This window comes from Euleptes europaea, chromosome 7 (genome assembly GCF_029931775.1).
Source record: "Euleptes europaea isolate rEulEur1 chromosome 7, rEulEur1.hap1, whole genome shotgun sequence".
NCBI classification, from domain to species: Eukaryota; Metazoa; Chordata; class Lepidosauria; order Squamata; family Sphaerodactylidae; genus Euleptes; species Euleptes europaea.
In genome coordinates, this window is record NC_079318.1 from 71,928,747 (window position 1) to 71,953,289 (window position 24,543).

Here is a 24,543-nt window from a genome sequence, read left to right on the forward strand (position 1 = left end):
TTGCTTTGTGGTGGTCCACTTTTTAAATAAAAGCAGAACCTGTGGGGGTAACGAGAGCTAAACCCTGCTCCTTTCCAAAAATATATGTATTAACTGTTAGAGCAAGGTCCAGAGTTAAATCGAAATTATAAATTCACTCTAAAATTATTTGTACTTTTATCCAGTGGTTTTCCACCGAAAACCCATGAATCCCATTCCTTGTGCTGCGTCAGAACATGTCTTAAATTACTGAGCTTGGTAGAAAAGAAGCTACTGTGGAGTTGCTTCTTGCTAATTACTTTGGGGGACAGAAATTTGAAGACTTTGGCAGTATTTTTAAAAAGCAAAATTGTTCAACTGAAGTTGAAAATCTTTGTCATAATTTTTAAACAGCTACTGTCGCCAGCCTGCAATTTTATTAGCTTATTTTGCAAGAAAACTGCCATTTAGGTATTCTTTTTAAAAATGCCCAACTGCATTCAAAGTATCCGGAAGAAAACGGGATCCTGTGCCAAACAAAACTGCACCCAAGATACATATTCTGAATGCAAGAACTCAAGAATGTTTGAGAAGTAATGGAAACTGCAGAAAAGCTTGAACTAACTGTAAACGGCCAAACTATGCATCTCCACATCTGGATTTTCAGTTCATCCTTGCAATAAATAATGCATACAAATTACTTTATTCCTAATTCAAAAGCCACAATTTTGAATTTTCAAAGGGATATTAGTTGCATTAGAACTGAGAACTAAGGATTTACCCAAGGCCTTCTTGAGTCTATGACTAGATTGGGCCTCAAACAAAAGTTCCCATCCAACACTTAATCCCATAAACCATGACTTCAAGCTACATTTACTGTATTCATGCTAAGGAAATCAAAGAAATTTAAAGAATACTCACATTAGAGACCACAGTGATAAATGCATGTGCTATGAGAAATGGCAATGTTTCAGGGGTTCCATATTCAAAACAGTCCTTCATGAGGGAAAGGCCATTTTTCCCACAAAACAAGCAAACATATCGAAGCAAGTGCAATGGTACTTCTACATCCTAGGGAATGAATAGTTTGAAAAAAGTTTAAACACCCATACCCACTTTTTCTCATCCAAACAACTGTAACTTTAACAATGCTTTCAACATACTATATTGAAATTTCAGACTGCAGCAGGTTCTTTCCTTGGACGTTTGCCATCCATTTCAGCATTCACACTGACGGCCTTCTGAATTCTAGGCTTAAATCTAAGTATTAATTTTCAACTACCCAACAGCCTTTGAAGGTCTGGGCTGAGTTTACTTAGAGGCGTACACAGACCAATTGATGAAGGAATCAGGTTCACCTTCAGTGTTTACCTGACCCTCAACTCTCCATGCATTCTGGACCATCAGGCTGTACTACAATGTCATGACAGCCTAAGTGGTAAAAACTGTATGGTTTCATGTCATCCTGCCTTTTGAACCAAATACTGTAATCCTGTACAAGACTGTGACACACCATGCTGAATGTAGCCCAGTGGTGTCCAATCTTCCCTGGGCCACACTGGAAGAAGAATCGTCTTGGGCAGCACATAAAATACAGTAACACGAATGATAGCTGATTCATAATGTTTTAAGTATGTGTACGATTTTGTGTTGGGCCGCATTCATAGCGGCCCAGGGGATGCAGTTTGGACAAGCCTGATGTAGCCCAGGAGCAATGCATGGAAACCCACAGCTGTACATATATGAAGGCTACCAATAGCAGAAAACTGGGGTCATGTATGCCAAAGCTACCCGACATCTAAATGATGAACACCACATTTGACATGCTATAACACTACGCAGAGTCCAGTGTATTCAACTGATGCACAAATGTAAGGTGGCTTTAAGCATTAAACCTTCTGAATGCAATCCCAACTCCCTATTGTGCATAGATGCTATTTAGGTTTGCACAGGATTCACAAAAGACTGAGCTAACTTTCTGCCTAGAAGTACAAAAACAAGGTTGTCAAGAACCTGCAGATCACAACAACATTAGAGTTGGTAAACACAACATTTGTCAACATCAGCATGGAGTTTTTCAGGACTATGTTATGTCTGCTTGATGGGAGACGGTATTACTGCCCTCACCCCCTGATTCACTGCCACAGCACTGAAACAGAAAGTGGAGGAAACCATCATCAACAAGACTCTAAAGCAGTGATTCCCAAACTATTGAGGCCACTGCTCCCTTGGTTTCACAAACTCAACCCCAGCGCCCCCTACCCTATCCTATAAAAAGTATAATTCAAAATAGGGTTTGCATGACTCACGAAAGAAGATAACAATAAAATTTCAAAACAGTAACAATTGCTCATCTATTACAAATTAAATTAAAACTTTTTAGTTGAAATTTATTCAACAAAACTGATAAACTTGATCCAGTGTTACCAGCTCTTCAAAGTCTGGAAAAAATTCTGATAGTTTCTAACAAATTTGCCAGCATGGTGTCATAGCTTGATCTACTGTAAATTAGTGAACACCACAGTTAAAGGGGTCCACCTCTAGCGACCCCCCCCCACTGCCCCCTTGCCTCTTAGTGCCCCCCTAGGTAATCCCACCGTCCCCCAGGGGGTGGAACTGCCCACTTTGGGAACCACTGCTCTAAAAGATCACCTCTTCCTCCTCCCTCGCTAACCTGTTCAGGTGAACAAAACTAATTGTAGGAGAGCAACCAAATATTTCCATTTGTACGCCTAATACAATTTATAAGGGCAAGTAAGAGGTGTTTGCAAAGAATGGTGTGGTGCTCCCTTTCTCTGGAGACTTAAAGCCCATGAATCTTTAACAACTGTTTGAAATATTTCAAACTGGACAGATTTTGGTGGCTAAGTAAAGGTAGTATGGAGGTCTCAAGTACAGGTCAAGCAAAGGCAGGATAAAAGTAGTGATAGGCTCAAGAAAGAATGGTATTTTATAAGTTGCATGCATCAGTTTATAAACTGAAAAGACTTACATTCATATCACAGAATGCCCCTAATATATTGCTTTCTTGTGCAGAAATATCCTGTTAAAAATAGAATTTTAATGTATGAATGTAACTAAGAAAATCAAAATGTACATACCTGAAAAAATTAGTTTTCATGAATAACATTTTCTATAAAACCACTAAATTTGCAGTTCTAAAAAAGCATGTGCTTGCATATACAACACCTTAACCATAAAACCAACATACTATTTTTTTTACCACTTTTCTCTTACATTAAACCATATGTTTGCATGGGCATCCTGAAAACAATGTCATATTTGGATTGATATAGAACACAAACCAACCCAATGAGCACAGTTCACAAGCTCAGCACAGGGGTTCTAGTTCTCATTATCTACGGATAGATTAATCCCTTAATGCACTGCACTAGGACACAACCACATCCTAAGCACAACATGTCTGAGCCACACAAAAGCAAGTGAGCTTTCCTGGCAGGTGTGAGATCACGTGCCAGCCTTGCTTTGTGGCACCCTGTGGGTCTTACTGGAAGGGAAAAATACTGACCAAGTGAAATAGTAACAAGGTCTGAGAGGAGAAAGGGGGGAGCTGGATTGGCTGGCAAAAGATGTGTAGAATGCTGATTTCTGCCTGCTTTACAGAAACAAGGCTGTGTTTAGACTGAAGCAGCATAGGTTGCTACCAGTAGTGCTATGACTTAAGCCAATGAGATCTGACTGTCAGGCATTCAACTAGGCTAGCGATAGAGAAAAGCAAGAAACCATGAATTAGAAAGTGCACTGAACCAACTAATACTTTGGGCATCAGTAGAACTGCCCAAGTCATTGGCAAATGTCCTTTCGTAGCACTAACTTAAAATTAATAATTAGTTAAGACAACTGCTACTTACACTAATGAAACACTTGACTTGAGCCCTGCCTTTCACAAAAATGGTCCAAGCATCAATTCTCTACTCCCTGCCACCAGCTATAAAGCTCCAAGATTACGTTACTCCCTCAGCTTGGTCAAGTCCTTCTTGAGGGAAGCTACTAGGTTCCCCTGGATGGTTCCAAACTGCTTGCCTGCCTCTTCTTCTCCAGGCAGTTGTCAAGCTCTCAAGTCACTGTAGGATAAATCGTGCAAGCACTTGGATCCGGGCACCTAACAGTACTTAATGTAAGTGCTACGTGCTTGGATCCCTATTAGCATTTGCCAAGAAGTACTTACATAAGAGAAATGTTACAGCTGATAGAAAGCAGGAACATAAACATTTATTGTGGGTCACTGAGATGCAATACATTGGTAACCCATACTGGTGGCATCTGTACTATAGCAACTGGCGCACTATTTGGCAGCTTTATGGTGCTGAAAATTTCACCAGGACAGAAGGGGACAAATGTACTGTTATAAAATTGTTGTATAGCAAAAAAGTATAAGAACAGAAAAATGTATAAGGCCTTCATAATCACGAGGAAAGCTGATGGGAATCCAATGCAGACATTTCTGCATGAGGTTATCATATTTCCCTTTAGATAGACCACAATAAATTAAACCCTCCAGTATAGGTATACATTTAATTTACATACACTCACACCTTCTACATTTCAAAAAAGCTGATACTTTCACCAAGAGGATCACTACAATGGCAGGTTTCCCAATTTTCCCAATCATCAATATCACACAATGAGCTTCCCAGCTTCCACCAGTGGCTGCTATTGATATGGATTGCAGACAAGAAAAGCTACTGGTATGCCTGCTCCTATGTACGTGGTGAACTCTGTATCTTTATCAGAGGAAGCTCACCTTGGCAATGCTGGTCTTGGTGGTTACAGTAACTCTAAAACTAGCTCTTAGGGTTCCTTTCCTTTTATCCCTTAGAAGCTCCTTGATCCATTGATCTTGAGCAGCATATATCTAGTGTTTGAGGGATATAAGGACTGAAACAAATCTTGCCACTGACAATGTAGCCTTGGGATCCCTATCGCTTAGTAGAAAAGGCATTATGTCAGACACAGAGGCATTAGATTTGTATGTTAAAAGGGGGGAGATATAATGTGATCGAAGTTCCTCGGCTCTTAGGTTTCAATTATCTAACAACCGCTGTCACAGTTGAAAACTAGCTTAACTTGAGTAATGTAATACTCAGGATATCCAACAAATTCACAAAAATTAAGTTTCCCTGTGTGCATAATTATGTACAGGTTGAGTATCCCTTATCCGGAAATCCAATATCCAAAATACTCCAAAATCCAAAACTTCTTGCACTCCCACAAAAGGTAATAAAATGGCATGTATGCAGGCCGGGCACACCAATGGCAGGTTCCCAAGGCCCTACATGAACAAAATTATTAAAAATGTTGTATAAAATTACCTTCAGACTATGTGTATAAGATGTATATAAAACATAAATGAATTTCTTGTTTAGATTTGGGTCCCATCCCCAAGATCTCGTGTGCGTGTGTGTATATGTAGTTACATACACACATATAAATTTATACACACAAATATACACATACACACACATTTTATATATATAAAAAAATACGGAACAGTTCTGGTCCCAAGCATTTCGGATAAGGGATTTTCCACCTGTATCTGTAATGTTTAAGCCGACTATAGCTGTTCCACTTATATTTCTAATCTGGACCTTGATGCAAATCTGTGGTTAGGGTGAACCATAGAAAATAAAATCCCAGACGTTGTTATATACTTCATGTGCTTTGTATGGATATGTATTGCCAAATTTAATGAGAGTCAGAAACAGAAGTTAATTTTGCTTCCATTTTTTCAAAAAAGGCCAATATATTACTTAGGAATTAGTATAACACATACCTCTATTGTGGGATGAGTGTTATGCTTGTAAGCAGTATATAGAGGAAACTGGATCTGAAAGATTTTTGCTACACAAAGCAAAAGTTTTTCCTTCTCCTCAGTGCTCCATACACTGAACACATCAGTGCCTTTTGTGGAGTCCTCATCTGTCAGGATGCAAGTCCTTCCAGAGTCTAGCTTCTTCTCTGTGGATTTATGTCGTTCCCCGTTTTCGTCTTCTCCATCTCCATGAGATTCTCTTTCTACATTCAACGGCTCATCAGATGGATTATTCTCATCTTGCCATGTTGAGTCTATGTTAATAGTGCAATGTTTACACAGCTGGTCCCGAAGAGCCTGAACTTGGGCAATCACTAAATTTATAAGCGCGCACACAACTTGATTGAAGATCTCCAGATGCTTATACTCCTTGAAGCAGCACAGACATTGCCTGATTTAAAAACAGAAGGTATTTAAAATATTGTATCAAACTGAACATTTCTGGAGAAATTCAGGAAGACTATCTAATACTAATTCAGGTAGACAATCAGGGGTTATTCTTCACAACCCATGACTAAAAGAAATATATGAAATGACTGTGGTTAAATACTGTGAAACATACCACTGAGATCTGAAAAACCTTACTATTATTTTAGAATAATAACATCTAAGCACCACAATTTTGGCTCAGCTTAGTAGCCAGCCAGAATTTTGGCTGCTACTGCAGTCAGCCTACAAGCCCCCCTGAATTCACAGACAATTCAGGGGAAGGGTTCATCTTTCACTTTGTGTCATACTCTGGCAAGCAGCAAACGTTGCTTGCATTTCTCACTGTTTCTGCCCTTCCACAGTACTTGGTGCAAAATGAGAGTCAATTTTTACACAATGCTGGAGAAAGTCAGAAACAGCAATACTTCCAAGCTTTCACCAAAGCTTAGTGTGAAGATAAAGACTAACCCTACTATTTGAGCACTTGGCATACACCGGTGGATTTGGAGAGGGGTGAGGGGTGTCTGTTTGCACCTGATCCCACTCCTCCTCTGAGTTCTCTGTCATGTACAAAGAACTTGAGGAAGGAGGTCTCACTTCATGCTGGAATTGTGGAGACCAACAATCAGGGGAATTATATTTATGGTCAACCACTGAAAACCTTTGTATATATTCAACAAACATGATACAGGTAGGGAGATTTTACACTTAAAATGTATTGAGTACCAAAATGAAAGGCTTGCAGAGGAAAGGTCTGTTATTGGTAATCAATATCTTCAAAACTGTCATGCTTTTCAGCAAAATCCTTAAAGCTGCTTTTTAAAAAGTCACAGAGGAAATCACAGCATATAATAAACAAAAGCAGAAATTCTAGGGGATACAATATTTCTTCTATTCACAGTGGGTAGCCGTGTTAGTCTGTCTGCAGTAGTACAAAAGAGCAAGAGTCCAGTAGCACCTTAAAGACTAACAAAAATATTTTCTGGCAGGGTATGAGCTTTTGTGAGGCACAGCTCACTTGAAAGCTCACACTCTTCTGCATACCACACCTAATCCCATCACGCCTGCTATTCACATTTACAGACTGTTAACATTTACATACTAATGCTTGTCTGAATTCACTCTCCTCTACTTAAAGACAGATGGATTCACATTCTAGCTGTATCTGAAGAAGTGAGCTGTGGCTCACGAAAGCTCATACCCTGCCAGAAAATATTTTTGTTAGTCTTTAAGGTGCTACTGGACTCTTGCTCTTTTCTAATATTTCTTCTATGATGCTCAAGAGCAGTGGCAACAACCCTGCTGTTTAACTAAAAGGACTTTATCCAACCAATTTTGCAGTATGTCTCATGAAATGGTTAGCTGGCCAAATAGGCCCTGCTCAGGAGGCATAGAAAATCCCACCCTCCAGGAGATTTATTAGAGTTCGTGAATAGAAGCATCTGCTCTTTCTATACAAGTGGACCTGCCACAAACTCAAGAGGTCAACTATGTAGTCACAATGCAAGTTTTCCCACCAGTCACAATCCTTTTCCAAAAAGACATTCAATCCAAAGTATTTCTGTTGTACTTTAAGCTATTTGTTTAGCTCTTTTACACTATAGCGCTGTTTTAATGTTTGAACTTACTGCACTGAGCGTATAGTTATTGCAAACTAATTATAATGACTGGTTCCCCCCCTTTGTGACAGTGTCAGCAAAAGCTGCTTCTTAAACCTATATGACTTAACAATGAAGCTCTAAAATTATAAAGTTATAAAACGTGGCGTACTTTGCCAATGACCTGTTTCATAGTCATACATTTATGCCAAAGCATTCTCTTCATAATGCAGCTAGACCAGGGATGGGGAACCTCAGGCCCGGGGGCCGTATGCGGCCCCCGAGGACATTTTTTGTGGCCCTCGGGAGCTCTGGGGCCCTGCCGCGGAGGCGGGGTGCAGGGCAGCCCTCTCCGAGGGTGTTCCTAGGGCTGCGGCTTACAGGGGTGCTGTGGTGCCCTTTGGACCTCCTCTCGCCTACTGTTGGCTGTTGGTCAGCGAGAGGGGAGGGGGAGGGACGCTTCCCCCAAGGCTGCCTCCTACAACTGCTGCTGTCGGCTGTTGAGCAGCGAGGGAGGGGGGGGAAGAGGCCGTCGGCTCCCGTCAGCAGAGCATGCATGTGGGAGCCTATTGGGCTTCGGGGGGGCCTTTTGTGGACTCTGGGGGGGAGGGCATGGAGACTGGGGCCCGGGCATGCAGGGCTCCGTGCGCCACTGGGTGTGGGCGGGGAGCTGGGGCCTGGTTGTGCGGGGACAGTGTGCGCGGGTGTGTGTTTGGGGGGGGGAGGAAGGCTTTTCTCTCTTTTCTTCCTCTTTTTCTGTCACTCTTTCTCCCTCTTTTTCTGTCTTTCTTTGTCTCCCTCTGCCCTTTTCTTTCTTTCCCTCCCTCTCTCAATTTTTTTCTCCCTTTCTCTCTCTTTCTCCCTCCCTTTTCCTCTTTCTGTGTTTTCCTTCCTCCCTTGCCGATTGACTGTGGGCTGTGCCCCCCTGGCACCTCGTTTGCTTGGGCCCACCACTGGCTGCCCTCCTGCCTGGGAGGGGGAGAGGGGCGCCCTGCAGGCTGTCTGTGTGGCCTCCCCTGGGGTTGCCAACCTCCAGGTGGTGGCTGGAGACATGGCAACCCTAGCCTCTCCCCCCCACTGGGTGATCTACACCTGGTAAGGCCCCTGAATGATGTCATAAATGTGCAAATGGCCCTTGGCAGGAAAAAGGTTCCCCACCCCTGAGCTAGACCCTTCTACCATGCTGTCTTCAATGCTGTTCCATCTGTGAGAAGCTACAATATTTTTTTACACCTCTCTGAACATGTTTAGCATACAAAAGCACAATTATATATGTATGCACATCCAAATATGCATCATAAAATTGCAAGTACTTAAAATTTACCTTTGTGTCCAGGAGTTGATGTAAGCAAAAACCTTGAGCGCATGTTCCTTTCTGAGCTGCAATCCATCTCCACCTTCAATGTCTGATACTAAAGAAAAAGACATGAATGCACTGAAGACCTGGAATTTCTTTTCATTTACTTTTCGTATAGAAATTAAACACTGTCCTTTCTAAATACTTCAGAGATAAACCCTGGAAAAGTTAGGATTAGCATTATTTCTATTTTTAAAATACTTTATTCATCTTATTTCCAACCAACTGAACACCATGGTTATTTAGACCATTTACTGTATTAGAGAACTGCAATTTTAAAAAAATAATCTAGCTGACAGGCAACTCACTACCAGGATAAATTTCTTCTTAGGAACAAAAAATTCAAAAAAAGAGCTGGGAGCAGCTTAGGAAATGCCTTCCCCCATATGAAGCTGTAGTAAAAACAGCAAGAATAGGTAAGCACTATTAGGTCGACAGTGAAACAAAAGCAGTCTAAAGAGAACTAGTTGGTCCCGAAGCAAAGTGTGAAGAGTGATCTGAACTATCACACTGGCAAGTGTTCCATGACAGTAAAGCAGCAGAAGGTATAATTCAGGGGACTACATGGACCGTGAATTTGTATAACTTTTTGAATCACTGCTGGACAGGATGAGCTAAGATGCCAAGCCACAGATGAAATTATTCAGAAGTACACAGAATATAGCAAACTGTGTGACTTGGTGGCCTCCATACTTTAATTCTCCCAAACAAAAAGAATCTGAACATATGATGTCTTGAAAATGGCAATTATTTCATTTAGAAAAGTGATGAAAAGGATAAACCACGAGAACAGTAAAGAATCAACAGAACTGAAAAAATAATGAAATACTATTTCCCTCATTCCATCATGCACTCAAAAGAAAGCAAGACAGCAACCTAAGTTCTTATGCTTATTTTATTGCTCTATTTTAAACCACTTTCCCTTTCTGCCTGAACAAAGTGACTTTCACCATTCTATAAAATTCAACTTGGACAGCCTTCTCCATAGAAGAGTTCTTCAACAGATATATGGTGACCAAGAACCCTGCACAAAGGACCCTATGTCAGATAGGCTCTCCGCCGGCAGCCTTACAGTAACATATTCAGCCTTGCATAAAAGTTGAAGCCATGGGGGGAAAGCAGAGTTTTCCCTCTTCCCCCGCAAAAACTTTTTTTGAAAAATTGAAATTTAGGGCATACTTGCTGTCTTATCAACCTTATACTTTATTTTACTGACTTAGCACTGTTGTGAACCTTGTGGGGGCAGACTAGCTATTGTCTTGCCCTCTCTTTTCATGTTGCCATCGCCACCCTCAGGTGAAATCCAGGCCCTCTCTTTCTCATTCGTTGCCCAAAGCTGAGGCCACAGGGGTGTATTACTGTAGCACACCCTGTAACCAAGGCAGGTGGGTAAGGAATTGTGCAGAGCCTAACTAAACAACTTTATTTCTACAAGGAACAAACTTCGGGTACTACAAGAACAGATCTAGGTGCACTAAGCAAAAAAAAAACTAAACAAAAGGAAAGGAAAGTTACTAACGAAGTACTTAACAATCCATTGTGTATCTGTTCTTTGTTAGTTGCATGATGCCCCTCCCCTGGTGCATCGCCAACCATCTTTAGCATCAATCTTTCTGCCATTCTTCATGGCAAAACAGAGAGAGCTCCCCTGACAAATACCAAACTCACACACAAATGCACCCCCAGACAAAGGAACATCTCCCCTTTTTAACCCCTGCCCCACATGTGCTCCAGGGTCATTAGCCAATCTGAGTGCCTGGTCCTAGGGCTCAAACCTGTGAGAACATGGACCCTCCAACCAATGGGTGGTAACACATCAAAGGCTCGAGCGTTTTCCCGTTAGTTGGAAAGGATGCTCTCTATCCAGAGAGGAGCATTTTCCCCACATCCTTCCAGTCATAGAAACACTACTATCCCCTCCCATTACCATAACTGCTATAGAATCTCCCCCTCCCTATTCATCACAAACACTTCAACATTTATCATTAGCATATAAAATTGTACTATTTGGCATATTCCTAGAATTTAAATGTATAAATGTCTTGGTTTTCAACAAGAAAAACTGCAACTATAGCCAATATTTTAAATCAAATTGATTTAAATCACTAGTCAGTAAGACTTGATTTAAATCATGGTTTCCTACATAAAGACTAATTCTTGCTGGTATAATCCTAATATTTACAACCAGATGAAGGTTTCATTTTTAGAATAACTTTTCAGATTAGTTTTAGTTATAGCAAAAATTAATGATTTGATTATACCATTAGAAATACATAGTTAATCTCACAATAATTTCATAATTATCTATCTCCAGTTTCATTTGATCCACCAGGCCTTGCATTTCTTTGTTGCAGTGTTTGCATTTTGCACACATGCCTGCCTTACCAATATGTAGAGGAACGTCATTAAAATATTCCCAAACTGGGTCTCTTTTATGGCCTGCTACTATTATAGATTTTCTCCTCCAAGGAGAGAATAATATGATAAACCTCAGGCTGTACACACAAAGAACCCAAGACTTGTGGAGTATTCTGCTCAAAAGGTTTCACTTCCACTTTTACTGCTTGCCCCTCCCTCCTCACACTTAGCTCCTTGTACAGATCCATTCCACTCCAAACTATCTTCTATTCATTGAACTTCTTGGAACTTAGCACTTAAGAGGTAAGGGGTTGATTCTGTGTACATAGATTGGCAAAGGAACAATGGGATTAAGGTCTTTTTCTCAACTCTGTTTATTTTATAACATTTTTTGCTGTGAAGAAGAGGCACATTATCTCTGCAGACACAAATTCATAGTTTTGAGAACTGCAAAACCAAGCATCTGTAATACTATCTTCTAGATGGAAAAACTGCCCAAAATTATCTTACAGAAACCTCTGGAAGGGCATGACGTTGTGAATAGATTAATGGAACTCATTTACCAAAAATTTTTAACATTGCATGAATATACAGCCTCATGTTACATAACTAAAAACGAATCCTTATTTCATGATTAATAAATTTTGGACTATAATGTATCTTAAATAGAAAACTATTTAGATTTTTCCTCAAAAAGCATTTTATAAAAAAATATCCAATTTAAGAGAGTTGAATAGCACCACCCAGTGTCAAATATACCATTCTTGAGAAAGGCGATTGAATAAGTGGTGGCTGGCCAACTTTAGGGAATCCTGAATAAAGAGGATTGTTTGGATCAAATCCAATCTGGTTTCAGGCCTTGTTATGGGACCAAAAAAGGCTTGGTTGCCCTGGTGGATGACATGTGCCAGAAAAGGGACAGGGGACTGAGACCCTGTTAATTCTCCTAGACCTCTCAGTTTTTGGTACCATGGATTATGGTATCCTTCATGACTACTTTTTGAGGAAGGGGCTGGGAGGAACCGTTTTGCAGTGGTTTCAGCCAGTCTTTCCTCAAAGGTAGGCGTCAGAGTGTGGTACTGGGGGACTCCTGCTTGGGACCTGACCTACAAAGTGCTGCAAGGTTACATCTTGTCCCTCATGCTTTTCAACACCTACATGAAGCTGCTTAGAGAGGTCTTCTAGATTACTGCTCTAACTCAACAACTGACTCCGAGTCCCCAGAGGAAGAGCTCAAAGAGCCAAGGACACCAGCTGAGGGGGACCAACAGGACCAAGGAGAGCCTAACACAGCTAAGGCACTTGCTGACAATGGTCCAGCAGCACCAGAGGCCATCCTGCCTAAGCCTGCAAGGGAGGCCTTGCCACCAGCCCCTGAAATAGTTACCAGGTCTCTGCTGGACGTGGACCTGGGCCCATAGCCCCCACTCTCACCTTGCACAGCTGAGAGATTCTATACCCAATGATATGATGTGAGGCAATATTGTGAAAACCACTTCACTAGCTGTGAGTGGGGAATCGAACCCAGTTCTCCAGATCTGAGACTGCCACTCTTAACCACTACACTATGCTGGCTCTCTTAAGAGTGGCAGACTCAAATCTGAAGAACCAGGTTCGATTCCCCACTCCTCCACATGAAGCCTGCTGCGTGACCTCTGAGAACTCTCTCAACTTATGCAGAGGCAGGAGATGGCAAACCACCTCCAAATATCTCTTGCCTTGAAAACCCTATGAGGCGACCAGAAGTCAGCCTGACACCACCACTACTGATCTTGAGTGGATAAGGAGAAAGCTGAACACAAATAAAATAGCTATCAACTGCATTAGACAATTCAGCTAGCTAGCCAATCAAGCTAAGCAATGCATAAGAAAACCAACATCCAATCTCACAGTAAGAGAATCACCTGCCTAAGAGTTGGCATCTTCAAGAACCTGCGCACTGTTCTGAGGTACTTGGTCAGAATAAATTGTAAAAATTTCAAAAACAATATCAAGACCAACACTGCTGTCTGCAATTTTTGTCCAAGTGGAAAGAGATGGTATTCAAATGGTTTCTAGATAATATAAACCATGTTGGGTTTTGCTGACTACCTAGTTAGTATATCACCTAAATCAATCATCTGCTTTAACCAAAGAACCAGGATTTTCATTTGCTCTCGGCCTTACAATGGTTCTCTGCTCCAATTTTTTTGTCAATTCTTTAAACCTGTTTTGCTCCCAGCACCATGCCGGGTCTGTAAAACATCCTGCATTACATGTTAAAACTACAAACTGCAGACTAGGTAATCTCCCATCATGCCCAGAAACTTTTACCTACACTTTTAATCCTGGAAGACTCCATATTCATAAATGTAGCTCTGTTAACATTAATAATTTTTGTTGAACCCCATTTTGTAAGCACATTCTATTTTCTCCACAATTTCATATACCCCTTTTTCTCCTCCAATGCCAGGAGACACACTTATAAATTCAAAAGCATATATGAGTCTTGTAGCACCATAAAAACTAACAACACTTTATTCCAACGTAAGCTTTCATGGACTAGAGCCTATTATTTAAGATGCAACAAGTGGATCCTCACTATGCAGACATTACTGAAAAAAGCAACAGGATCAAATGCAGGAAGCAAAGGGTAAAATGCAGTAAAGATACAGAGACAAGTATCTAGGTATGTAAAGCTAGTGCACACTAGCAATGAGTGAGAAGTCAAAGGGCAATAAAATGAATCATGGAACACAAAAATTTAATCAGGAAAAAGACCAATCACTACTTACGCAAGATTGTTAACAGTTATAGTGAGACAAAAACAATGATGCTCAGATTTGGTTGCACTTTTAATATGAGACGAATAATCCTCTGATATTGCCATTTGCTGTTTTTGTGCTTTTACCGAACATTTATGGAACTATTGCTTTACTGGTTTTATGTATTTCTGCAATACGATTTGAATGTTTTTGAAGCTACACCAGCAAAATAAAAATCTCAAACAAAAACATTTTAATGAAATAGTAGTAAATTAAATGCAGAAGAAATGCATAGTAGCAAAGGGACTTTTGGAATATTATGAGTTAATTCCTTGGAAGTATTTGAAGACTAACAGAATCAATTGTAATTAGATTTGAATAACAGCCAAGCCAAATTTCAAACAAGGTACCTTGCACAAATGTCACTCAAGCAGCACATTTAACAGACAGATAAGAAGATTTGTTAAGACCTAATTAACTGAGATATCTACCCAGCCAAACTATGCCAGATAATAATACTGAAAAGTAACTTTTAATCCCCAGGATTCTTTCCAGATGTAATGCAAGTTATGATTACAGTAGAAAAGGGATGCAATTAGCCACACTTGTAGTTGTCCAAACAGCTGTCCCCAGAAAAATCAGATATAGAAGCAACCCCTCTCCTTCTTGCAGCCATCACTAATGTACTTTTCCCAGAACTGCTTCAGTGGGAATACTGGGGCTCAAGTAGCACAGAATGAAACGAAATACCCCCCCTCATGTTTTGACCAAGAAGATATCAGCAACACCCAATATGAACAATTCTAAAAGCAACAAAAAAGAATAATAAGAAGTATAACACTTAGGATTCAGCCCAACTCTGTCCACATTAATATATACTATGAGTGAAATATGCCATTTATATTTGCAAATGAAATTACACGACTTCCAGAAAATTGATACAACTTTCTCAAGAACTACAGCAGCTTAGGAAATACTATCGAAATAATTCAGTGTTGGAACTCAAAGTTACTATGTTTCAACAAAATATTCCAGGTGAAACTTAATTAGAATTATTTGGGAAATCATATCTAATGCTGAGCCAGTCCACAGAGTGCGGATCAAAAAAAAAATCTACACAATAGGGTTACAGAAAGATGGGAGATTTTTTTTTAACCTGGGTTTTCCCCAGGTTTGCAGAGAAATACAAAATGTAAAAACAAAACAAAAAATCACCCCCAGGGTTAGAAAAACCCACATATCATAAGAAGTGGACTCTGCTTATATAAGGAAAATGACAAAAAAAAATTAAAAGTAAAGACATTTAAGAAAAGTGTGCCATTGAGATCTCACAATACAACTTCATGAGATCTCGGAAGCCATTTTGCTAGGCAACTCACAACCAACATTACCAAGGATTCCAACCCTCAGTTCGTGTCAGCATTGCGGAGGGGGCAGACTAAAGGTAGAAGATGGGAAGGAAGAAAGGTAAAGCTGGAGGGGACAGGAGCAGAAAATGTAAGTTAAACATGGGGGTGAGGAACAGAAAAAAGGCGGCTGAGGGAGGGAAGGGCCAGAGGCTGCCAGGGGGAGAAACAGAAAAGGGTAGGTAGATGGATTGGTGGGGCAGAATTAAGGGAATAGACTGCAGGCACTGCTGGGGGAGGCAAAACAAAAAGCTAAAGGGAGTAAGGAAGGTTTGGTGGGGCAGTTGTTTGTTTCTACCTTATTTGATCTTAATCAGGACTCTGAGGTTCTTTTCCCATTCTTTAAGCACTTTTAAATAGACTGGGGGAGCTAATCTGTGTTAGCAATTATAGTAGTAAACAAGTGGTGGCAACCATTGGCCAAGAGCAAAACAAATGTGATCTTGTGAAAGTACACTTTGAAACAGATCCCATGTTTTCCTGTGCCTGTACAAGAATGCCAGGATCTTCTGCAGTTTTGCAAACAAGTTACAAGACAAAACACATTTGGAAGCCAGCCTGCTCACACACATCTATATTAATATGTAACCTAACCTGGCAGAGGGGAGACATCCAATTCTTTTCCTTGCTTGGTCATGTGGAGGTTAACTTGTGCTATCCAGTTCTAGTAGGTTTATTTAGAACTTCCAATCAATTCAATGGGAATTGCTCCCAAAAATTGTGCACAGGATTGCAGCTCTACCACAGGAAATCGGAATAGCAGCTTTTTACAAGCCTGCTATAACTTAGTCATGTGTTAACTTCTGTACTTCAGAACTTAATTCCAAGAGTGAAACACACATGCATAATATTATTTACTAATGGTACCCATGTGTGGAAACCACAATTTCTGCCTGCAAAATTCATAGCTGACACACATTGGTTCCATAATAAATGACAGCATACACATTGCATAATCAGGAACCCATTCAAATCCAAAAGTAAAGTATGACATAGCCCTGTTTTAGGACAAAATATAGAACTCTCAAATAAACCTTCTAGGGTAAAAAAATTGCAACTAAATTAAGGAAAGCCTTTATAAGCAAATGAACCACACAGTTTCAGGCTGCATGATGATTCACTTAATACACATTACACAAACTGCATTCACTGTGGCACTGAAATCCCTGCAAGCCTGTTGACTTCAATGGGCTTAAAATGTTTAACATTGCTTTGGATGGCACTGTGAGATGGAGAGTACACTTTCTCTCTGAAACAGATGCACGTAACGTTCTGATGTTACCTTTTCACAATTCTCCTGATATGGGTGCAACTGGAGACAATGCCTCCACATTTCACAACAAAACATGGAACCCAAAGAATGCAAGCCAATTAACCTATCAGTGATGAGGATTTCTGCAAAATTTAAGAAAAACAAGCATGTTTATTTGACTTACACTTAGTAAAAAAATTTTTAATTATTCCATATAAATTTTATATGCTGTACAAATATCTCAAAAGTATTTCTAATAACAAAAGGAGTTATACTGAAGGATTTGGTAAGGGGGGAATATGAAACAACTGTAAGAAGTGTGGTTTCAGTACTGTATTCAACCAATTTCAGAGCTTTATTCAGACATAGGAACATAAGAAAAGCCCTGCTGGATCAGACCAAGGCCCATCAAGTCCAGCAGTCTGTTCACACAGTGGCCAACCAGGTGCCTCTAGGAAGCCCCAAAACAAGATGACTGCAGCAGCACCATCCTGCCTGTGTTCCACAGCACCTAAGATAACAGGCATGCTCCTCTGATCCTGGAGACAATAGGTATGCATCATGACTAGTATCCATTTTAACTAGTAGCCATGAATACCCCTTTCCTCCATTAACATTATTCTTTCCTCCATGAACATTATTCATGACATTATTCTTCTTGGAATAACTCAACACACACTTGCATTATATTACTTACAAAAATATTTAAAGGTTAAACTGTCCTCATATTTTTAGAAAGTGATCAACGCAAGGCAAGTAACGGTTCAGCAATTTTAGCACTTCCGAAATTTGCATGGTATGCTACCACTGTTCACTTAAGCTACATGGGAGAAAACCTTCAGTTTCAGTGTCGGTAGAAATACTTACACTGCTTGTTAGTTTCAGTTCAGGCTGGCTCAAACCAACAATATTCCCTTTAACTAAAAGATAGTACTAACTAGGGTTGCCAGCTGGCCTGGAGAAAATGTCCTGCCCCTTTAATGGAAGCTTAATGTGTAGAACTGGGCAGCTGAAGCTGTCCATGGTATGGTGGCAAATAACATCACCTGGTAAATAACAACTTATGAAGCCTCTAATTAAAGGGAAAGCTCATTTTTTTCTTCAGGCCAGCTGGCAACCTTAGTCTTATCTGCAATGAGCAACTTAACTACAGCAACTTACTTTTTCCTCTTCGTTAACTGTGCACAGGAGCAGAGCTGTGGGGTGGACAATTTTCTATGGAGAAATACAGCCACAAAACATTTACGCTGAACGCTTTCTGAACCTCATGTAACTGTCTTCTGTCAAAAACCTGGTCCTGTAAGAAGGTTCAATGTCTGCAGACTGCTTATGCTGAAACCACTGTAGGGATGTGGATTAGAAGGATAACAAACACTTATCACATGCTTGATATTCATAACTGGAGCTGCAAGACTGCATGTAGTCAGCATGATTAAAGATAAGCCTATGCCTGGTTAAGATTTAAGAAGTTCATTCTTTTGTATTCTACAGATCATTCTGGACATCACTCAGACTAGCTGCCTATACACAAGTTTGTATGAAAGGTTATTTCATTTTAGCAATTGCCCTTTAAATCATTAGTGGCCTTTAACTCCTGTGTTACTTGCTCTTGCAAAAAAAGCAATTAGGAACTGAACAGAGTTCTCTAAATTTAAAAAAACTTACCATAGATTAAAACAGGAGTCCAGTGACACCTTAAAGACTAACAAAATTAATTCCAACATATGTTTTTCATAAACAACAGCTGCATTTCAGACTGCAAGCTATTCAGGGCAGGTATCTGTTTTTGTTATTCTGTAAACACTATGTATACCGATGGGCCTATACAGACACACAGGAATTCCAGCATTATTCACAAGAACAGTGTTTTGTCCTTGCAAGTGCCTCAGTCCATAAAAAGAGAGTCCAACTATAGCAGGGGCGGGGAACCTTTTTCCTGCCAAGGGCCATTTGCACATTTATAACATCATTCAGGGGCCATAACCAGGTGTAGATCTCCCTGTGAGGGGGGGAGGCTAGGGTTGCCAGGTCTCCAGCCCCCACCTGGAGGCTGGCAACCCCAGGGGAGGCCACGCAGAGAAGGCCTGGAGGGCACCCCCGCTCCCCCCATCCTCTCCCCTCCCAGGCAGGAGGGCAGCCAGCGGTGGGCCCGAGCAAACGAGGCGCCAGGGGGGCGCAGACTGCAGCCGATCTGCAGGGAAGGAAGGGAGGAAGGAAAGAAAACAGAGAACGAGGAAAAGGGAGGGAGGGGAAAAGAGAGAGAAAGGGAGAAAGAAATGGAGGGAGGGGAAGAAAGAAATTAAAGGACAGAGGGAGACAGACGAAGAGACAGAAAAAGAGGGAGAGAGGGAGAGAAAGGAGAGTGACAGAAAAAGAGGAAGAAAAGGAAGAAAAGCCTTCCCACACACACACACACACACCCGCGCACGCCGGCCCCACGCGACCAGGCCCCAGCCTCCACGCCTCCCACACACACACACACACACACCTGGCCCAGGAGCTACCGAGGGCCACGGAAAATGTCCTCGGGGGCCGCATACGGCCCCCGGGCCTGAGGTTCCCCATCCCTGAACTATAGGAAGCAAAATCACAAAGAATTCTAAGATACTCCCACATAACTTCAACACAACACTCTATGCTGTTAAGTATTCCTGCTCTTAAAAGTTGTTAAAGCTATGTTAACAGTTTAGAAGGCAGTATCCTCAAATAACTTCCAGAGACAGATGTGTGTTAAAGCTATTTTAGCTCTTGTGAAGTAGCCAGTTAGCTTTACGCTTCAGCCGTACGACTTGACGGAGCAAGTTAGATGCACAGAAGTCTGTGTGGACTAGATTTTTTGTTTTTTAAACCTTCCTTTCACTCATGGCAGCATAAAACATTTTTTGTGATGCAAATAAGCAGGGAAATTAGACTTTCATCACATACAGTTGAAAACTCTCCTACCTTGGAAGTGAACTCTGGACTCTCAAAAGCTCATGCTGGAATAAATGTTTTTAGTCTTAAAATGCCACTGGGCTTCAGTTTTACTTTCCATACCCTCTACTCCAGTGCAAGTCTCCCTTTTTATCTTTCTTTTTGCTGCCAACTTATGGCAACCGTGCATGGTTTTGAAGACAAGAGAAGTTCAGAGAAGGTTTGCCACTGCTGCCTCTTCAGCACGACACTGCACTTCCTCGGTGGTCTCCTAGCCAAATACTAACCAGGGCCTACTTTGCTTAGCTTCTGAGATCTGACAAGATCAGGTTAGCCTGGGCTATTCAGGCCAGGGCATTCCTTTAGTGGGGCAGAAAACCATGTCCCAGTCAAAATGCAGTATAGAAAGAATAAGTGAATTTGGAGAAAGGATCTGGAGGAGGATACCAAATCACTGGACCCCTTCCCTTATGTGCACCCCTCACCTTTGAGTTCTCTCACAATCATTGTTTTTACATTCTTTTTCACCTTTTGTCATTTCCTCCCAGTTATTGCATGCAACTTGAGTTCTAAAACTTAAGTTATGAGTATATTTGTTATCAAACAAACATAAAAATATGTTTCAAAGATATCTATAAAATATGCACTACAGCAGGGTGGGAAATGTCAGGCCTGGGGGCCGTTTAAGGCCCGCGAAATCATTCAATCTGGCCCTTCGTGGGTCCTGGCAAATCTCTAGCTTAGAAGGATCTAAGACTGGCGATCCGCCCCCTCCCGTGGACAGGAATAGCCTCTATTCAAGGCGGATGTGAGTTTGTTTTGAGGAGAAAAGGAACCTTTTCCCCCCCTTGCAGAAGAGTCATTAGCTATGGAGCTGCTAGGACCGCCCAAGAAACTGTCCTTCAGTGTTACTCCTCTGAAGATGCCTGCCACAGCTGCTGGCGAAACGTCAGGAAAGAAAATACCAAGACCACGGTCACACAGCCCAGATAACCTACAAGTACCAAACTGTTAACCCTTTCCCACCTGGGCCATGGAGAAACGTATTCCCTCTGTACTGTAAGAGGGCTGGGAGCAGAAGTGGTGACAATGGAGGGGTTAAAGGGGGCAGGGCCAGAATGTGTGTAGGGGGGGCGAGTTCTTAGGCGGAGGTAGCAGGAGCCGGCTGTAGAATCCAGCCCCGACCATGCGGAGCAGGAGCAACTCCAGCGTATGGCCCGCAAATGATATTATAAATATCCAAATGGCCCTTGGCGGAAAAAGGTTCCCCACCCCTGGACTACAGTGTGCATTGTTTGGTTTATAATATTGTTGCATAATAACGTTCAGTGACAACAGAATTTTAAGTTCTGCATCCCTTTCAAGACACAGCTCTAGTACTTCAAATTCAATAAAGAGGCAAACCCAAATTATCAGCAGGCAGGGCAAAAATCTGCTGGCAATCTCTGAATCACAAATTTTGATTATGACTTCATTCAGCACTAGCTTTATTTTCTTAAGGCATGAGATGATATTTAAAGCAAAAATAATAAAATAACCAAATGAAAAACTTCTTAAACGCTGAAGGAAATTAATAAAGCTATATAATGAGCTCGAACGGCACCTGTGTACAAAAACTATCTGAGCTCCTGCAAAACATACTACTCAGTCAAATAAAAACCTCTTGAAATGGCCTTCCATGTCTGAATTGTATATAATTTCCCAGGTGGTGAAGAAAGGGAAGGGCATATTTTGTTGCCTGCCACTCTCTTTTAGTTTGCTCCATTCAGTTTTGCTGGCAACATATAGGAGAGACATGATGCCACTGGTGGTGGTTGTTTTTTTTTTTTTTAAATAAAAGGACGTCTCAATACAAAACTACAGGTATTAACTGTGACACTGAGATCATTAGGAGGACACACAAACAAAAATAAAATGCAAAGATTCCATGACATATTTTATTACCTTGGAAATAAAAAGTGACTCCATTGGATCTCAATATTGGTCATTATATTGGTGCAACTCTAGCAAGGCTATTTAAATATTATAAATTAGCATTTGAATACCCTGAATATCAGGAAAAAAACTTTTATAAACCATATTTACTCAGTTATTTCAAAATCACTGCTAAAACAATTCCAGTAAATTCAGCAAACTGCTCTCATTGTGGAATTCTAAACAATCAACCTACATTCATTCCAGGTGACTCTCAACTCCAAGGCCAGCACAGAATACATTATTATTCCCTCCCCAGGTTAGAAAGTATCAGCCAAAGCAAACAAACAACATAATCAATTTACAAAGGAGATTACATCAATGCTCATAACCTGCAGAACCATTCACACAGATTTCAATCTTAAACACATTCAGCAGTAAATTTCTATGACCTCTGCAACTTACTCATGAGTACAGTCACTATTATTGTGATATTTCACACAATCAGAAATTGCCATAATACTCAAGATAATCAAAATAATGAGGACATGGTAAACAAGCTAACAAGACATGAATTCTAAGTATCAACTCCAGCAAAGCAAGTAGCCTAAAAGTTTGACAGTTGTTTGTGATTCTCCCCCTCAGGGCTTTAACCTAGCAGACTTCGTTTACAGAGTATTCTTCCAGAAACAGGCAATTACAGTTACTACTTTCCCCACCACCATGCATGCCCGCAAGGACAATGTATACATACATACATGCATATAAGTGTGTGTGTGTGTGTGTGTGTGTGTGTGTATTTATATATATATTTATATAAATAGATACAAAATATTCTTTACAACTGTGCACCCTATTCATTTAAACCTTTCAAAAATTTATAGCAAAATGGATCTTAGGATAGGAAGCCTTTAAAGTGATGAAGGCTTGCAGCTTTTATGCAAATTTACAAGGAACCAAATTGTGTTCAATTCAAAAGATTATAACTGTTTACTTCACTGGTGAGGGTTTAAAATAATTGTTTACCAAGCATAAAGAAGAGAAGTCTGTTTGCACTAAACATCACAAAAGAGTCTCAAAGCAGAAGACCAGCTGAGCTTGGGCGTTGGGACAAAATAAAAGCAACCTCTGTATTTTATAAAGTAAGGGGGGGGGAACCAAAGAGAACACAAATTCACAGAACAGGAAATACACATCTACCCTCTCCTCCTCCACCATCCCCCAGCCTCCAACTAAAAAAAAACCCCACAGCCACCACCAAATGGGGTTACTGTAGTTCAAGACCTTCCTACTACCTCCCCCTCATCTATTCCCACCCAGAGAATTCCAGAGACCCACTACTGTGGGTTAGGCAGGAGAAGAGAACGTTGCAACTAGAGATATACCCATTTCCTGCTACAAACACAGCAAAGTAGTAGTTCAGGCCTCGCCTACAAGCTCATCCCAACCATAAGAACAAGTAGGCCTTGGTTACGGCTAGCGAGTGGGAGGATGAAATTCAATGGAGGGGGGGGGAGGAGAAGGGACATCAAGTTAACTTCACCCACCTTCCTCTTCTACCTGCGTTCTTCGAGGAGTATCCTATTACAGGTGTCCCCACGACACCCATCATTTCTCGGGGAAAGGAGAGGAAAAGAACATTCTCGCCCACCGCAAAGCCGATCTGATGCATGTTTGATCGGGAGTGAGTCCCAACCGACTGCCATCAGGGCTTGCTCCCCAAACACAGGATTGCAGGCTTAATTCAAAAATCTACCCTCCCTGCTCGATACAGTCTATTCACCCCTCCCTTCCACGCACATCCCACGACGAGGGCCCCGAGAGTGAGTGAGCTGGAGGGAGGGAGGGAAGAAGATCCGAGGCCAAAAACCCCCTCCCCCACCACTTCCCTTCCCGGTCTAACATGGGGGCAGTTTGTGCAGATGATGGGAGAGAAATGGAAACAGACAATATCATTTTGTAATTTTTTTTGTTTTTTTAAGGCCTCGACTTACTCTCGTTTAACACCTCCAGCAGCTCGGCGCAGCTCTCACACATTGTTCATTAAACAGCAGCAGCCGCCGCCGCCTCCTCCTCCCGACCATTGATTGATTCGCTCTCGGTCGCCGCTGATTGATTGATGGGCTGGCGGGTGGGGGGAGGGGAACTGAGTAAGACAGAGAAAATGGGGGTGGCGGGGGGGGGGAGAGAATAACCGTAAAGGAAGAAAAGAGTAGGGAGAGAAGGGGGTGTGAAAGTAGCCGGGAAGGGGGGGGGATGGGACGGGGAAGGAGGAGGGGGGGTGAGTGCCCAATGCAAATGAGCCCGGCGGCGACCGAGGGTGGTAAGGGGAGGAGGAGAAGGCGAGTCACTCACTGGCTCCTAAGGCCTCCACGCGCCGCCATTTTGCTGAGGGGGAAGGAGGAGGAGGAGACTGTGTGAGGTGGGGCGGGGGAGGGGGGGGAAGAGGAGCGGAGGCGGCGAAGGAGGAAGACAGAGGGCGCGCGAGCTCGGGTTCCGTTCGGGTATTTCCGGCCGAAGCGGCGGGAGACGAAGGAGGCGCCGTCTGTCGAAGCGGGGCTGGGCGGGGCCAAAGGGAACGAGAAGTTGTGGGGAGGGCAAAATGGCGGCGCGTCGGAAGGCGGGAGATGCCTTTTTCGTCGCCTCACCGCGGCGTGGCGGGCTGAGGGGACGGAGGAACGGAGGGGCGGGCGCGCGGGCAGAACAGCCCTCCTCAGAGTTCAGGCTCTCCAAAGGCCTGATAATAAAACGAAAACGGTTAATAAAACGGTTAATAAAACG

General features: G+C 41.8%; 1 protein-coding gene across 1 annotated transcript in view; it reads right to left on the reverse strand.

Annotated features, from left to right (window-relative positions):
* The window catches only part of USP34 (ubiquitin specific peptidase 34), a 112,536-nt gene extending 88,614 nt beyond the window's left edge, over window positions 1–23,922 (reverse strand). Inside the window, exons 1-5 of the mRNA XM_056853854.1 lie at window positions 23,757–23,922; window positions 9,143–9,230; window positions 5,753–6,182; window positions 2,951–3,001; window positions 880–1,029 (exon numbers count right to left, since the gene is read on the reverse strand). Coding sequence (XP_056709832.1) covers window positions 880–1,029; window positions 2,951–3,001; window positions 5,753–6,182; window positions 9,143–9,230; window positions 23,757–23,799 — 762 coding nt within the window. The 5' untranslated portion in view covers window positions 23,800–23,922. The remainder of the gene's footprint in view (window positions 1–879; window positions 1,030–2,950; window positions 3,002–5,752; window positions 6,183–9,142; window positions 9,231–23,756) is intronic.
* Window positions 23,923–24,543: the final 621 nt, after the last annotated feature.